Source organism: Dipodomys merriami, unplaced genomic scaffold (genome assembly GCF_024711535.1).
Source record: "Dipodomys merriami isolate MVZ:Mamm:240054 unplaced genomic scaffold, mDipMer1.0.p SCAF_14, whole genome shotgun sequence".
NCBI lineage: Eukaryota > Metazoa > Chordata > Mammalia > Rodentia > Heteromyidae > Dipodomys > Dipodomys merriami.
The window spans coordinates 36,714,970-36,733,407 of NW_027202715.1; the positions used below are offsets into that span (position 1 = coordinate 36,714,970).

Here is an 18,438-nt window from a genome sequence, read left to right on the forward strand (position 1 = left end):
AACACATCAAACACATAGTTTGTTAAAAATAACTTCTTTTACTTGTGATTTTCAACAACTGAAAGTAGTGAGAAATTTACAAATTACAAAAAGATTCCCTTATCACAATATATTTCCAAAGTCATACCATAAAGGAAAACTTCAATTCTGCCAAGGCTGAGGGAAATAAAATAAGAAAAGCACTGAAGATATATTAGTGCATCTTAAAAACTACCACTATACTGAGCCTCCTGTTTGTACTAGTAATTTTATATAGCCTATGAATGATGTTATAAATATTCAAATGGCTTTTGTTAGAAAAACATTTCCTCACTCCTGTATTGTACTTTGAAGAGCAAAACTACAGAATATTTTTCTATCATGATTCCAGAATTGATCTCTAAGGCACCTTTCAGCTCTGAGAAATTGGTAGAATTCACTGCTAGGAACTAGAGATGATGAATTACACAAGCCACATGTCCCTTCCTTCATAGAAAATAAATTATTTCAAAAGGGAATTTCTATAGAATGTTTCTTAAAGAACTGCAGGGTGCTTGCAAAAGTGGTTGAAGTGCCTTTCCAAGGAGCTAAACTGAAACCTGAAAGATGAGGTGGCCTTGGGGAAAAGGGCAATGATAATATGTGGACATTAGATCTAATATACAACTGGACATGATAACTTATACAGGACTCTGGGCATTCACACACTAACAGTCAGACTAAAGGAAGATACTCTTAGGGGAGGAACCCAATGCATTAACTCCTTTGAACATGTAAAATACTGTTTACTGAAACAAATTCTAGGAAGTGAAATGGCTTGGGGTTTTCTGGGGGTCTGTTTTTTGTTTTTGTCTTTTTTTCAGGGAATAAAGAAGGGGACACAGAGAAAGAATGAACAAATGCAGTCATGGTATTCTCTACATATTAGGTGGAGAATGAACAATGCAATTTGGGAGAGACAGGAGGGGGAAACTAGGGAAAAGCAAAGGAAGGGGTGCCACTGTCCAAAAACAATTGTAGTCTATTTTTTTTTTTTTGTCAGTCATGGGACTTGAACTCTGGGCCTGGGCACTGTCCCTCAGCTCTTCAGCTCAAGGCGAGCGCTCTACCACTTGAGCTACAGCGCCACTTAAGAATTGTAGTCTTTATCTGACTTATGAAATGGTAAACCTTCTGTACAACATCTTAATAATAACAATAAAATTGTATTTGCTTTTAAAAAGGGCAATGATGAGAGGAGTAAAAACCTGAACTTTCTACCAAGACAGTCTACCTAAGTAGGATGCTCTGCCCTTATCTGCCAAAGCAAATTCACTCATCCTCAAGGTCAAGATACTGACCTTTCTGTTTCTCTTCTCTTTCTCCCCACCCCCTCCTTCTCTGCCCCCTCCTTTTGCCCTCCTTCCCTCTTCATTTGTTCAGCCATCAAGCATCCAGCTGAATATTCATCTACTCCTTTATTTTACATTTTCTATGGTGGCAACATGAAACTACAGAAGTAGATGGTATTACACAGGAACACTGAGAAACACACCTAAGGGTAATGCTAAGGAAGAATTGCTGGTAAAAAGAGGAAGAGAGGCCAGAAAAACAGGAATAAAACCAAGATAGTAAGTTAATTAATGCACAATGATGTTATTAATTACTATGCAAATGTAGGCTAATTTAAGGTGATGTGGTTAAAGGAGACTTTTAAGTCTTTTTTAATCTAGAAAATGCAATAATAAATAGGGTATCACAGTTAGGACATGAATATGTGAATTCAACAATATGAAAAGTATTAACAGGTGCAACAAATTTCTCAAATGGCACATTAAATATTTTCTTAGCATTATCAGGATAAAAAATTTTAAACTCTATAGGTATTTTCTATAGAGTTTGGATATGATTAGAATTGACATGAAAAGGAATTGTACATCAAAGGCTAACTTTCAATAAAAAAAAAAGAGAAAAACTTTTTTTTTTACTATCTACCAATTTTACCATGTCTAGAACTTGGTGATAATATATATCTGAATATTTTAATTCCACTGATATAATGAATATATACAAAAAGAAAAAATGCATTTTAAGAATGCAACTTCACTAATGATCTTCATAGTTGGAAGAAGAGAGCCCTCTCTTGTCCAAAACTATATTAACACTGAGTTGAATCTAACTCAACCTAGCATTCTGATTTACTTGAAGTAACAGACAAGTACACTCTTATGGGCTGAAAAAACTAGTTATGTGCTAGGTAGTATACTAATTGCTTAATGAATACCTCTTTTCAATTTCTGCATAATGCTAGATAGTACTGTTATCATGACCCATTTTACATATGAGGAAATAGGCTTAGAAACCCTAAGTACTGCTAAGGAAATGTAGGCAGTGGACTAACAGATTAGAATTTGATATTTATTAAATATATGCAATGCATATGCTAGGTTCTAAGTGCATCAATATATTAAAATCTCTCAATTCAAAAGCTTATAAATGAGTGGAAAAAAATTACATAGATCATTATAATAAACATCAGAGTACTGTAAATCTTATACCGTTCATTATAAACTATAAAACTCTTAGTGTTTAAAGTACTTTCACATTCTTGATTCTCTATAATCTGACTAGCAGGGAGATATTAACATTACCCCAACAAACACAAGAAAAATAAACTCAGGAAATTGAGTCTTCTAGAATTCAGCTTAAACAGTAAAGCAAGAGAAATAAAAGGAATACAAAGAAGAAAGGAAGAAGTCAAATTATCCATGTCTGCAAATGAATGATTCTATACTTAAAAGACTCTAAAGATGCCAACAAAAAATTCTTAGATCTGATAAGCAATTTCAACAACTTAATAGGATATAAAATCATCAAGGATATAAACAACAAATACTGATGATGCACAAAAACCTCATATACGGTTGGAAGAATGTTATTAATAATTGAAAAAACTAAAAATAGACCTATCTTATTATACCACACTATACTTGGGCATATGTCACAAAGGAGAGTAAATCAACATATAAGAAAGATACTTGTATACCCCTGTTTCTGTAGCTCTGGTGTCAATAGCCAAACTGTGGAGTCAAGTAAAGTGTCTAAAAATGGATAAAGTATGCCACACACCCACACCCACACCCACACAGCACAATGGCACTATCAAATGCTGTTTGAAAAGGAGGGGAAGAGAGAGGAGAGGAGGTGGTTAATGAAAAATTCCCTGTGTGCATGTATGAAAACATCACAGTGAACCCCTTCACACTATATATGTATGTTAATTAAAAAATAAAACAATAATTTAAAAAATAATTTAATGTATCTTACTTAAGGTTACAAGTCTTGGATAAAGCCAGGACTCAGAACTCAATTTATACAACATTGTAGTATACAACATTATTATACAACATTGTATACAACATTGTAGTATAGCATTAACAAAACTAATAATGTAATTAACAAAACTAATAATGTAATATTACACCTGCCAAAAATCAATCAAAACCAACCCTGTTTTTAAAACTTCTACAAGTCACTATAAATTCACACTTAAATTCTCAACACACTTTCATTCAACATTATAAAGCACTTCATATTCAGAAATGTAAATAGCTACTATATGTTAATTTCCCTTTACCTTTGTCCTTTTTCTTGGAGGTATCTTCTGTAGGAGATAATCTGGATTTTTTATGTACATATTCTTCACAGTCTTTTTTAGCCTTTCTTTTTTTTGACTTGATTTCTTTTCTCCTTTAAGTTAATAATGTAAAATCAAAGTTAACTTTTCAAATGGTCTTACAAAAATAAACACCAGTGGACAAAAAAAAACCCACATTTAAAGTACTTATTTTAAAATGTAATTTACACAAAGAATCTTAAATGAGCATGTAAATATTTTAAGGGGCTATATTAAGAATTCTGAAAGCCTAAACAGTGACAAATTATTTCCTTTCATACTTTATTATTTACTCACTTAAGGAAATTACAAAAACAAATCTCATTTCCCTCTACATAATATATATCTAAAAACACACTGAAAAATTACAAGCAAGAAGAAAACTATTGTAAAATTTAATGCCAAGGTGCAAGTGGCTCATGTCTATAATCCTAGCTACACAGGAGGCCAAGATCTGAGGATCAAACTTCAAAACTAACTCAGGTAAGAAAGTCTGTGAGACTCTTATCTCCAATTAACCACCAAACAAGCCAGAAGTGGAGCTGAGGCATAGTGCTAGAGCACTAGCCTTGAGCAAATATACACAGGGACAGCACCAATGTCCTGAGTTCAAACTCTAGAACCAGCAGACAAAAAAATTAATATAATGAAGTTATAATAGAAGGTAGATGGAAGGGGGTTATTCTGAACTCATAGACAATTTATAGTTTATACTCTTATTGCTGTTCATCTGTTCCAGGCCAGGTTTATAAACTATATGGCAAGCAATTAGGCTTAATTGCTTAAGAAAAACTACATAGGGAAAAGTGATAATACTGAATTTAAGACCAACAAAAAAGATAGAAAAAAGGAAAGAAATGAGATTGAAAAGTTTAACAGAACTTCCAAATACTATTTACAACAGTGACTATGTGTGCTCTTTCATCAGAATCACTTCAGTTTGGAAATAAAGCTCAAAAGTCAATGATGTAAATATCTCTAATTCCTTTTATTGTCATTGTTGGCAAAGGGAAATAAAGGTTTAGGCTATCTGAGAAATCTGAAGTCCTGTTATTTTTAAGAGTGAATCATTTATTATTTGGTATTTACTTTCAACAGTACTAGACAAGCATATTCATGAAAAAGTTGATTTCAAAATTAATATGCCTAGCTGGGTGCCAGTGGCTCATACCTGTAAGCCTAGCTACTCAGGAGGCTGAGATCTGAGGATCGCTATTCAAAGCTAGCCCAGGCAGGAAAATCTGTGAGATTCTTATCTCCAATTAACCAACAGAAAACCAGAAGTGGCACTGTGGCTCAAGTGGTAGAGCTCAAGCCTTGAGCTGAAGAGCTCAGGGACAGAGATCTCAGGCCCAGAGTTCAAGCCCCATGACCAACCAAAAAACCAAATAAATAAATAATATGCCTATCTGGTGGTTCATGCCTATAATCTTAACTACTCAAAAGGCTGATATGAGGAACCCTGGTTTGCAAGCAGCCCAGGCAGGTAAGTTCATGAGACTCTTTATCTCCAATTAACTACCCAAAAGCTGCAAGTGGAGCTGTGGCTCAAGTGGTAGAATGCTAGCCCTGAGCAAAAATGCTCAGGGAGTGTCCAGACCCTGAAATCAAGCCCTAGGACTGGCAAAAAATTACTATATTGATGGATACATTTTTGCCAACCTGTTATTCAGAATGTGGAACATTCTGATTCCTACATGGGCAAGTTTCACAGATTTTGTCCAAATATCCTCAATGTCCAGGACTGTACCAGGATTATAATATGCCACACAATGTGGCAATTACTTTACATGCATTTCATTTACTCCCTTCCCCACCCCATCTCAACTGCTTGGCTACAACACAGTAGACTTCCAATTCCTTGTGTTTTGTGGTCACATAATAATGCCTGATTTTCTATGCCACCAACCTATCTATCAACTTCCATGTCTACAGCTGGACACTCAGTACAGATAAATTACTGTGCCCAGGATTATTAACACTAACATTGTTTTCATTACCAAATAGTAATTTTATAAAATAATGGGTTTCACAATGACATTTTCCTACATATACTAAAAATAACACTTGAAAGATATTACCTGTGATGAAAATTTAACTTAAAAGAACACTCTTGGCATAATCCTAAAAAATCAGAAAAACAAGAGGATAAACAAAAAAGGAATTGCTGAACTTGAGCAATAACTATTACCATTCCCACGTTTTAGTTTGTATTTCATAAACTATATATTGTCTTCAAATTTGAAGACAATATGACCTTTACCAACTCAAAAGAATTCATACATGCATATAAAATAGATAGTTAAAATAATTGAAATATTATAATAAATTGAAATAAAATTGAAAATATTTTAAGATTATTTTATTTAAAAAACAGGTCAATTGTGTTGCATTAGCAGCATTAATGTCTCCTACCAAGGCTATCTAAAAGAAATAATAATACAGTCAAATAATACCTGATAATAATAGTAATATGGGTAGAGTTTCTATGAGGTATGGGTAGGAGCTCTGAAGGCACATTTACTTAGGACCAACAAAGCTGAAGCAATGCCATTAACATGTGGGAGAGAAGCAGTGGATGCAAGAAGACTAACTTGAAAAGAACAATTATGTCACCCTCAAATTGTTCTTTATTAAATGTTGAAAACAATGAACTCACTATCCATACTGCAATGTTATGACTACGTGATCAGATAATGTAAGTTTTTTAATTGCATTTACTGATTCTCTGCCTCTTAGATGTGTAAGTCTAATACACATTTGAAATTAGAATCATTTTATTGAAATGTCACCATAATGCTAAGTACATAAAAATTTGGGGCTCAAAACTTGAGAATCTGGTAAGCTCTAAGGAAAAAATGAGTACTTTCAGAGGTTATTTTTTTCAGTTATATTTTAAGTACATATTTTAAATTGTAAATTAAGCTTGAAATACATCAATCTCACCTCTGCTAGAGTCAACTTACTTAATTTAACAAGTGCATTTCTCTTTTCGCCATGCTCAATGTAACCAAAATTAACTTCCCAACTCTTCAAGCCTTCTTTTATATCACAATGTTTATTTCCACAAAAAAACTGACCTGCAAAAAGGAAAGAATACTTAGCTACCATAGCTAGTAAAATTTATTTAAATGACTTGTTAGTAATTCTAGTTTACTTCTAAATATGCAAAATCTTAGCTACATAAAGTCAACCTTAGAAAATAACTGACCACAGTAATTGTTTAATGTTCAACAAATGTGTTTACAAGAATCAGACCAAACAGCTAAACTGTAACAAAATAATAATAAAATTACTACTTGATAAGCCATTCATATTTAGAGTTGTAAAGACTCTCTATTAGGGAATCTTACAGTCTGGAAAGTGAGTGTACATTCTAAAATCCTCAAAGAAGAGACTTATACTCTTCTATGAATGAATCTTTCAATATTTAATTGTAATATTAAAATTAGCATTTTAAGTACAAACATAATAGCATTTATTTAGAACTATAGTAAAAATGAGAATCAAAACCATATTTCAAATATATGAAGTATGACATATAATCAAACCCAATATTCTTTTTTTTTTTTTTTTGATCGGTCATGGGGCCTGAACTCTGGGCCTGGGCACTGTCCCTCAGCCCTTCAGCTCAAGGCTAGTGCTCTACCACTTGAGCCACAGCACTACTTCCAGCTTTTTCTGCTTCTGTGGTACTGAGGAATTGAACCCAGGGCCTCATGTGTGAGAGGCAAGCACTCTACCACTGAACCACCTTCCCAGCCCAAACCCAATATTCTAAATTTTAGAATCCCTTGTTGCTATTAACACACATGACGATGCTCAACAACAAAAAAGATTAAGGTTTATGATCTACAAGGAAAAAGAAACTGTTCAATAATATTTACTTTGGTAGAAAATCACAAAAATCAAATTTTTACTTATACCAGCAGGAAAAATCTGAAACTACCAAATCTTTCATAAAAGAAATTACCAAACTGAATTCACATTACCACAACCGAAGACAATTTCTAATTTATTTTCTAATGTGATTTAAAATGAGTAAATTACAAATCTACATGTTTAGCAATGGCTGTTAAACAGCAAAAAGCATAACTTAAATCACAGCTGCATCTTGCTTGCCCTCTCCTCTTTTTTTGTGTCAGTTGTGGGGTTTGAACTCTGGACCTGGGAGCTGTCCCTCAGCTCTTCAGCTCAAGGAAAGCACTCTACCATTTGAACCACAGCGCCACTTTTGGTTTTCTGGTGGTTTATTGGAGATAAGAGTCTCACGGACTTACTTGCCTGGGCAGGCTTTGAACCATGATTCTCAGATATCAGTCTCCTGAGTGACTAGGATTACAGGCGTGAGCCACTGGTGCCCAGCTGCTGTCTCCTTTCTTATATTCAGTCATATGAGTTTAATGAATTCACCATTTTTTAAAAAAGTAATATAAACTTTCCTAAAAATCTCAAAGTACAAAAGTGTAAAATAACGAAAGACATAGATCCCTCATTATTTTAGGTACAAACACATGAAAATGTAACCTCAAGAAAAGCTAAAAATAGCTTTAAATTTATTCCTTTTCCTCTAATACACTTTTAGAACTAATTCTTCATTATTTATAGAAAAAAATCTTACTGCTTTTCTTTGACAGTGTATCTTTTTTCAGAGCTGATTAAAATATATCTAATTCATAGATGTCTGGTAACATATATGCCCATTTAAAAATGTAAACTCGGGGGGGGGGTATGATTGGGTGGGGGGGAAGGGGGAGGCTGGGAAGGGAGATGAAGGGTAAACAAAGGAGGAGGCTGCAATGCTTGGTAAGAAATGTATGCATTATCCTGCCAATGTAATTGTAACCCCTCTGTACAGTATGCTCTCAAATAAAATAAAATAAAATTTAAATTAAAAAATAAAAATGTAAATTCTTTTTTGTTTCACTTTTAATTATATTTTTATTATCTTTAAGTAGCTGTACAAAGGAGTTAGCATTCAACAAGTCAGTTTATAAGTACAATGCATTTTTTTTTTTTTTTTGTCGGTCCTGAGGCTTGAACTCTGGGCTTGGGGGCTGTCCCTCAGCTCTTCAGCTCAAGGCGAGCGCTCTACCACTTGAGCTACAGCGCCACTTCCAGTTTTCTAGCGGTTTATTGGAGATAGGAGTCTCACGGTCTTTCCTGCCCGGGCTGGCTTTGAACTGCGATTCTCAGATCTCAGCCTCCTGAGTAGCTAGGATTACAGGCGTGAGCCACCGGTGCCCAGCAGTACAATGCATTTTAATCAATGTTACCCTCTTCATCATTCTCCCCATCTCTCCCAAGCCAATCCCTCCCCTCAATTTTCCTAGGTTTAAAGGACGTGCAATGAATATTATGACAGCATTCTCACCATGCTTCTATTTTCTTTTAAAATATTTTCAGTCTTAAATTGTTTCCCAAGTATTACCATATCGTTTTTAAAAATATTAATAGCAAAAATGCCATTATTGTATAAAAAGCTAATTTAGTATAGAGGTACACAATTTTAAAATATTAATAGATTACATTAATGTATGAACTGATTACAACAATGAATAGAAAAATCACTTACTGATTGCTAACCAAATGTTCTAGTTTAATCAGCTATCAGATTAAATATTTGGGCTTAATTTCAGGAATGCTCCAAAATGAGAACTAGCCTGTATGAAAATTCTAATGGGTTCAAGTGTAATTTAATTTCTATTTTTAAAATGTGGATTTGACTAAACACAGTAATCCAATTATAATTCCAAAAACAGATTAAAAGGAAAAAGCATTCATTTGCTTCTTACTGTTAACTCTTTAAACATTTTGTACCTTCTCTTTTTTAAAATTCTTTTCTTTGTATTTGTATCAGGGCTTGAACTCAGAGCCTCAGACTCTTATTCAGCTTTATTGCACAGAGCTGGCACTCTTACCACTTGAGCCATGCCTCCAACCTGACATTTTGCTGGTTAATTAGATATGGAATCTCATACTTTTCTGTCTAGGCTAGCTTCAAACCACAATCATCCAGGTCTCAGCCTCTTGAGTAGCTAGGATTACAGGCAAGAGCCAATGTCCTGGCCTTAAACTTATTCTTAATTGTTATAGTGGCAAAATTCTAAAACAAAAATTACTAAGACAGGGGCTGGGAAGGTGGCTCAGTGGTAGAGTGCTTGCCTTGCATGCCTGAGGCCCTGGGTTCGATTCCTCAGCACCACATAAGCAAAAAGAAAAAAGCCGGAAGTGGCGCTGTGGCTCAAGTAGTAGAGCGCTAGCCTTGAGCTGAAGAGCTGAAGGACAGCACCCAGTCCCAGAACTCAGGCCCCACAACCGGACCCAAAAAAAAAAATTACTACAACATTCTCTCTCTCTCTCTCTCTCTCTCTTTTCCCCTCCCTCCCTCCCTCCTTCCCCTCTCTCTTTACAGGTACCAAAGTTTAACCTCAAGGCATTGTACTTACTGGGCTTGCTTTCCAGGCTGGCATTCTATCACTGGAGCCATACCTCCAGCCCAGCATATTTTATTGGTTATTTTGGAGATGGAGTCTCATATTCTACCAACACATTATAGTCTGATCTCTGTTAATGTAACACAAATACATTTCCTCGTTTATTTTTATGTGCTAAGAATAACCTAACTCAATGACTTCATTTCAACATCATAAGAAAATCAGCTATATCCTACTAAAAAGTAAATTTAAAAAAAAAAATTACCTTTTCCTGAAATTACTTCTTTTTCTACTCGCCACCTAAATCCAAACTGATAAGATAAAATTATGTAAAAGTAAATTTAAGCATTAAATTTAAACTATAAATTTAAACATGAAGCTAATGTTCAATATCCTTATCCATGAAGGAAATACAAATCAAAATGATACTAAGATTCTATCTTAGCCCAGTCAAAATGTCTATCAAAAAAAACAAATGAAAACAAATTCTGGAAAGGATGGGGGGAGGCAGGGGATGAGGACCTTTATACATAGTTGGTAGGAATGTAAATTACCACAGCAGTTACTATGGAAATAAATATGGAGGCTCCTCAACAAACTAAAAATAAAAAAAACAATGTGATCCTGACATATCACTTATGGGCATATATCTAGAGGAATGCAAGTCGGCATTCAAGAGAGATAGCTGCATACCCATATTTATAACAGCACTCTTCACAATAGCCAAAATTTGAAATCAATCTAGGTGCCTGTCAACAGATGACTGAATAAAGAAAATGTGGTATATATACACAAGGGAATGGCTAGGAGTTATGGAGAGTGAGATAAAGCAGAACATAGAGGATTTTAAGGGTATTCATTATACACTTTGATGGTAGATGCATGCATTACTCAGTAGGGGATGTTAGTAGGGAATGCTGTACATGTATGAGGAGGGGGAAGCATAATGGAAATCATTGTACTGCCACTCAATTTTGCTAGGAACCTAAAAAAAAATCTAAGATTTTTTTTAAAAAGGGACAAAGATTCAGACTAGAATCATACAGACCTACACAGGACTCTAATGAATGATAGTTCATAAAATTCTACCATTCATCATCTAGCTCTGTAACCTTGGAAAAAATGAATTAAAATTATTTTATTTCCTTTTTATGTATAAAGATAGGGGCAGTAATAACAATCTTAACCTAACAGGGTCATAATATTGAGAGACTTTACAGAGTATTCAATGCCTGGTTAACTTTGGATTTAGTTTTTTAAATCATCTATTATTTGAATCTGGCAATTTTGTATCTTAAATGCAAAGGGTAAAAATAACCCCACTACTTGTGAGGGTGAGGCAGGATTTTGATTATAAGGTCAGGGAAAGGAAGGGAAGGGGAGGAGAGGGGAGGAGGGGAGGGGAAGGAAAGGCAAGGAGGAGGGCAGGACAAGGTAGGACAGGAAAAGGGAGAGGGGAAGGAAGAAGAGGAGGGGAGAGGAAGGGAGAAGAAAGGATCTTTCAAGAACCTATTCAATGAATACTTAAATCTATTCAACTACTTATATAGCCCAAGCTGGCCTCGAACTTTGTAGCACAGGATAGCCTCAAACTGTAAATCCTCATACCTCTACCTCCTAAGTGAAGGTATTTCAGACATGTATGATGTGCCCAGCCTAGACCAGAGCTTTTTCTGAAGAGCAGTCACCATGTGCTAATCCAGTGTCTAGTTCAGTTTAAATAAATATTGAAAAACAATCCATAAACAAGCCAGGATTATTCTACTTGTAATAGAATTATGTGATAATGTTACATGTCCCTAGAAAGACTTAGTAATTCACATTTGATTTGCAATGTAGTGATCTCAAGTAACTTCAACTGTTGTGGCACTTTCTAGATTATATATGGTAATTAACAGGCACACAGATAAGAGGTATGAGCTAGAGTCCACAACTAATTCCCAAAGACCATGAAATCTTTAGGAAACATCCAGTACATGGCTTTGTAAACAAGGTTGTACAAAATAAATACTACTATTGTCTATTCAGAGTTAGAAAACAACATATATATTGAAGGCACTACTGAAAAATTACTACACCAATCCTAGCTGTAATGAGATCAACCATTTGGATATATACACTTAGTTTTTTAAAGTAGTTTGTCTACATATAAATAATAACATATATACAAATATACACTGTCTGTGACATACATAGTCATACAAGATTCCCTCCTCTCACATTTCCAACTGAGATCATCTATTTTTGGTTTCTATTAATTTTTCCAGTTACTAATTTGAAGATGAGCTAGGAATAAAAATAACCTCACTATTAACCAAAGCAAGATGTGGGAATGGAAATCTGTCATTAGCACTCACTGAAAAGTTAATTTTACTAAAATAGACATTATTTATGTCATAGATGTGCACCTGCCTTTCTATAAATAATCAATGAAAAATCTATCAATTTCAAACATCCACTGTGAAATGATACATCATTCTGCAATGTTAAATCATTCATTATAATCACTGTGGCTCTAGACCACAGTCAGGATGAAAGAGGATGCCACTTGTGCTTAATTTTAGACTAGTTGTGCTTCAGCTCACAAAGAAAAAGCAACCTTGTCCCTTATAAATTCCTTAGGCCCTTTGTAAGTCCTTTGGCTGAAGAGGTCAATTGATCAAAATGATACTTCATAGGTTCAAGACAACTTAGACTAGAATCAGTGTCTTTAACATGATAGTGGGAGGGTCATAATGGAATAAAAACTAACACTGTACTTTAGTAAGAATACCTTCTCTAATATTTAGAGGGCATACCTTATTTTCTTTGTATCTACTGAGATCTGCTATGCAGTATTCTTTGAATAATTTATCATAGTATTTCTTTGCAAGTCTCTTCTCCCTAGATCCAGAAAAAAATATATTCCACATTTAGAAATCTAACTATAGTTTTTCACTTGGAAGCAATGTCAAAGAAGTAATACATATGATATAAATATTAATGTTTTAAAAAAGGCCTATTTCATGTACACAGATAGGAAATTGACAGAAATGAGAGGAAGAATTATTTTTCCATTGTGTGTGTGTGCTGCTACTAGGGCTTGAACTCAGGGCATAGGCACTGTTCCTGATCATTTTTGCTCAAGGCTAGCATTCTACCACTTGAGCCACAGCTCTACCTCGAGCTTTTTGCTGGTTAAATGGAGATAAAGGACTTATGAACATTCCTGTTTGTGCTGTCTTTGAACCACAAGTCTCAGATCTCAGCCTCTTGAATAGCTATGACTATAGACATGATTCCTTGGAGCTCAACTAATGTTTAGATTGTATGTGTGTGTTCCAGTCCTCGGGGCCTGGGCACTGTCCCTGAGATTTTTTTCTCAAGACTAGAGCTCTACTACTTGAGCCATAGCACCATTTGCTCTTCCTAGAGATCTTTTTTTTTTTTTTTGGGGGGGGGGGAAGGGTCTGGTCATGGGGCCTGAACTCTGGGCCTGGGCGCTGTCCTTCAGCTCTTCAGCTCAAGGCTAGCGCTGTACCACTTGAGCCACAGCGCCACTTCCGGCATTTTTTCTTTTTGCTTATGTGGTGCTGAGGAATCGAACCCAGGGCCTCAGGCATGCAAGGCAAGCACTCTACCACTGAGCCACCTTCCCAGCCCCCTAGAGATCTTTTTCTGAATAGTTTACTGGAGATAAGAGTGTCACAGACTTTCCCGCCTGGGCTGGCTTTGAACCACGAACCTAGATCAACCTCCTGAGTAACTAGGATTATAGGCATGAGTTACCAGCACCTGGTTTAATATTTAGCTTGTTAACACCAGTCTCAGGAATTACTTTTTACCAAATTACTTTAAAAACTTTATATAAAGCCTATATTATAAGAAAACATACAATATGGTCCTTAATTCAGATCGGTCCTACAAGAAGGCTGAATGCTTTGGATAAATAACAAGTAAGTAAACATGAGATAAGAAAGACAAGACTAAGAATTTGGTACATGATGGTTGTAATGGCAAAAACTACCAAGTCATGTCCATTTCATCCTCCTCATTCCATAGGAATCTATGATTGTCTCGAATAACATCCAAGTCTGTCTTGTCATTCTCCCTGGAAAAATAAAATGATTTCCATTTAATTAAAAAATAAAATTAACTAAATTTAGGAAGCAAAACAATGAATTTTGAAAGTAAGTAAAAGTACATACAAATATATATGTAAGCATATATTGATATAATACATATATATAATATTTCAATATTTTTAGAAGATACTTAAAAAGAGTGCTGCTACATAAGCATGATAAATGCATAAGAATCCATCCATATTCAATAAGTGCTACAATAGCAAGGATGAGAAAACTGAATAATCACTAAATAAAAAAATATGAATAAAAGTAACTTTCAGAATTTAGTGAGAAGTTAGTAAGACTACTCTCTGGATACCTAATTTTTAAAAAAATATGGAAAGTTACCTCATTACTAGTTTTCTAGGAAGCCTGAGTAAAGGAGGAGAGTTAAGAAGACCTTTCAAGATAAAATGTTATTTTAAAAAAAGATACATTGTTAACCAGTCAGGAGGAAGAATAAATGATTGTTGAGGGATGCTGGCTAAACTAATATAGGAACGGAATTTGGAATAGAGGAGATTGAGATAGAACTAAATTTTTTAAGGCCCTATTGACTCAGAAAATTAAAACAAAGTGGGAAAAAAATCCATGCAAGACCAACTGGCTCTAATTAAAGGGCCTCGAATTGAGAAAGAACTTTCATATATGAGAAATTTTGAGTGAGATTTCTTGTTTGCCTTACCTTGTAAAACACAAGCCTCAACACTGAGGTCTAAACATCTTATTGTCTCAAAGACCTCTGCCAACAAGACACACGAGTATTCCTCACACATGCAGTTATTGCCAGGATCACACCCAGCTCAGCAAGTGAGACAGCTACCTGAGGCCTGTTGCCAAGGTAACGGGATTCACAAAGAGCAACTTAGAAACTACATAGGGCCTGTCCACCTAAGAAACGGCAAGGAGCCTGGGATAGAAAGCTGTGCAAGAGTGACAGAAGACAGGAGGCTGGATGTCTTTTTTTTTTTTTGGTTGGTCGTGGGGCTTGAACTCTGGGTCTGGGCGCTGTCCCTCAGCTCTTCAGCTCAAGGCGAGCGCTCTACCACTTGAGCTACAGCGCCACTTCCGGTTTTCTGGTAGTTTATTGGAGACAGGAGTCTCATGGTCTCTCCTGCCGGGGCTGGCTTTGAACTGCGATCCTCAGATCTCATCCTCCTGAGTAGCTAGGATTACAGGCGTGAGCCACCAGCGCCAGGCCGAGGCTGTATGTCTTTAAAGTCATCCACGTCGCCTTCTCCATGACACTTAGTGACACTTACCCCAAACGCCTGAAGTCTTCCCTTTTGCCACCGTAATATAGAATATAGTCATTTACAAACTTTGTATGCCTTTGATACTGAAATGAAAAAATTAAGGATTTTGTTGACTTATTCTGTGTCATCATATGTTACATAAAAAGCATGTCTGTGTGCTTTTTAAAATATATCAATATATTATATGTACTTATATATTAAACATGCTTTTATAAAATCTAGTACAGTACAGTAGAAGAACTTTTACTTCCTACTGAATACTTTCCCAAATATATGTTACTTGAAATATAATGTTTGGAATATTATTCCTGTGATAAAGCACATCACCACCAGGGGAGAGCGAAAGCTTTCTATTCTAATCATACAAGGTACATACTCTTTTACCACCAGATAGTCTACAATTCAGAATGTGAAAAGTAAAGAAATCATGGCTTCTAAAATTAAAAGGCAAATTTTAGCATCATTGTTAGCTGTTTCTGTAATATTAAAGCCTCTAATAGAAAATGTAACTTTTATAATATTAAATCCTAACGTTACACTTTCAAAAAAAAATAGAGCAATCTAGGAAATCCAATGTTCTATACAACTATGTTTATTTTCAACACAGTATAACAAGATGTATGAGCATTTTACTGGTTTGAAAGAGTTGGAGTTGAACATGCATAAAGCAAAGCTGATCTCCCCTTCTGTGATGCTATCTGTAACAACATCCTGTGGCATTAAAGATACATAATGATAGGGGCTGGGAAAGTGGCTCAGTGGTAGAGCGCTTGCCTTCATGCTTGAGGCCCTGGGTTTGATTCCTCAGAACCACATAAGCAGGAAAAAAAAAAGCCAGAAGTGGTGCTGTGGCTCAAAAGGTAGAGCGCTAGCCTTGAGCTGAAGAGCTGAGGGACAGTGCGCAGGCCCAGAGTTCAGGCCCCACGACTGGACACACACACCCCGCAACCCCCCCAAAAAAAAGATACATGATAGTGTAATATTTGAGTTGCCATTTACTGGCAGAAAGTTCCTCCTATTGTCTGACCTCAGTTTCTCCTGCTGTTAGAAACTTATTCTCCCCCCTGAACCTACTTTTCCTTGGAAAAGAAGGATATTCATGAGAAAATGTGAAATCAGAAAACAGAACAAAATTATTGATAAAGGGCAAAACCTCTTGGTAAAGAAAAACCCAAGCAAAGGCTGAGTACTGGTCAGCCTTAGCCTCTTTTCAATCCTTGCTAAAAAGCAAAAGAACATCTCTGCCTCACTCAAGTTTACCAAACTGCCAACTTTGCAGAAGGCTACTGACAACTTTGAGGCTTATCACCAGCTGCACTGAGTTGCTGCATTAGTCAGGAGCTTATAATAAAAATCACTCTTGTAATATAGACCACCGCCATCCAAGGTTGTATTTTGACTTCTGTAATCCAAGGAATTTTTGTAATGAAGTAGCAATAGTGTCAATACCATTGATAGTATCGGTCATGCTGAGCAAGTCAAGATTATGTTTTACTTATGCTCCAGTGACTCAAGGTTATGTTTTTGCTGTTTTGTTTCTGTAACCTTGCTTGGTTGCCTCAGTAGCAAGGCCTTAAGCCCACAGGTGACATCACCACTGTCCTCCAAGTGAAGACCACCACCGAATGGTCCCACTATGGGCGGCCTACTGCAGATTATTATGTATATTTACCATAAAGAACAAATGAATTTAAAGGTCATATAACCATAACCAATGAAAATTTGCCAAACCTGCCTTGCATGGTTCCTCTGTATAACTCTATATAACCTACTCCTATAAAAACCCATCCTACCCTGAGCTCAAGGCCATTGTCCTACTTTCCCGGTAGCAGGAAGCAGACCCCATGTGGATGTAATAAAGTTCCTAGCTCTTTTAACTGGGTGTCTTGGAGTTTCCTTTGGATCTAGGATATTATACTACAAAAAAGCCAGAAGTGGAGGTGTGGCTCAAGTGGTAGAGCTCTAACCTTGAACAAAAAAAATCCTCAGGACAGTGCCCAGGCCCTGAGTTCAAGCAAAAGAGAGCGATAGAGAGACAGACAGACAGAGAGAAGGAAGGAGGGAAGGAGGGAAGGAAGGATAGAAAGAAGGAAGGAAGGAAGGAAGGAAGGAAGGAAGGAAGGAAGGAAGGAAGGAAAGAAGGAAAGAAGGAAAGAAGGAAAGAAGGAAGGGGGGTTGGTATAGCGAGGGAGGGAGGAAGGAAGGGAGGGAGGGAGGGAGGGAGGGAGGGAGGGAGGGAGGGAGGGAGGGAGGGAGGGAGGGAGGGAGGGAGGAAGAAGAGGAGAGAGAAACAAGAGAGACAAAAGGAAAGATACATTAATGATTTTTACTGATCACAATGTGGTCTAACAGAATACTTCACTACACTTCTAAAACTGGTAGCAAAGCAGTAGGGAGTGAGAAATAACAGATATTCTGAAATCTGGGTTCAAGGTCTTGAATGACCACTTTCTATAAAAGCTGTGGTGAGTAAACTTGTTTTGTAAAAGGCTAGATGGCAAGCGGGGTGAGGGTGGCTCACACCTTTAATCCTAGCTACTCAGAAAACTGAGATCTGAGGATCACAGCTCAAAGCCAGTGTGGGGAGAAAAGTCCCCATGAAACTCTCATCTCCAATTAACCACTCAAAAAACTGGAAGTGGTGCTATGGATCAAGCGATAGAGCAAAGAGGCTCAGGGGCAATGCCCAGGCCCTGAATTCAAGCCCCACAACTGACGGAAAAAAAGGCTAGATGACAAATATTGTAGGCTTCACGGGTCACATGGTCTTGGTTAGGCCAGTGTAGCAAAAAGGCAACCACAGACAGCATATAAATGTGTTCCAACACATTTTTTTTTTTTTTGGCTTGAACTCTGGGCCTAGGTGCTGTCCCTACATTCTTCAGCTCAAAGCAAGCACTCTACCGCTTAAGCCACAGCACCACTTCCAGTTTTCTAGTGGTTTATTGGAAATAAGAGTCTCATGGAGTTTCCTGCCTGAACTGGCTTTGAACCATGATTCTCAG

General features: G+C 36.3%; 1 protein-coding gene across 6 annotated transcripts in view; it reads right to left on the minus strand.

Moving 5' to 3' along the window:
• LOC138826141 (protein FRA10AC1) overlaps window positions 1-18,438 on the minus strand; it is a 34,823-nt gene that overhangs the window by 10,586 nt on the left and 5,799 nt on the right. For 5 of the 6 annotated variants that reach the window (XM_070021229.1, XM_070021225.1, XM_070021227.1 and 2 more), the window contains 7 exons: window positions 15,440-15,516; window positions 14,078-14,161; window positions 12,870-12,954; window positions 10,337-10,382; window positions 6,601-6,714; window positions 5,716-5,758; window positions 3,596-3,708 (listed from right to left, as the gene is read on the minus strand). In XM_070021229.1, coding sequence (XP_069877330.1) covers window positions 3,596-3,708; window positions 5,716-5,758; window positions 6,601-6,714; window positions 10,337-10,382; window positions 12,870-12,954; window positions 14,078-14,161; window positions 15,440-15,516 — 562 coding nt within the window. The remainder of the gene's footprint in view (window positions 1-3,595; window positions 3,709-5,715; window positions 5,759-6,600; window positions 6,715-10,336; window positions 10,383-12,869; window positions 12,955-14,077; window positions 14,162-15,439; window positions 15,517-18,438) is intronic. The other variant, XM_070021231.1, reaches the window with a different exon arrangement.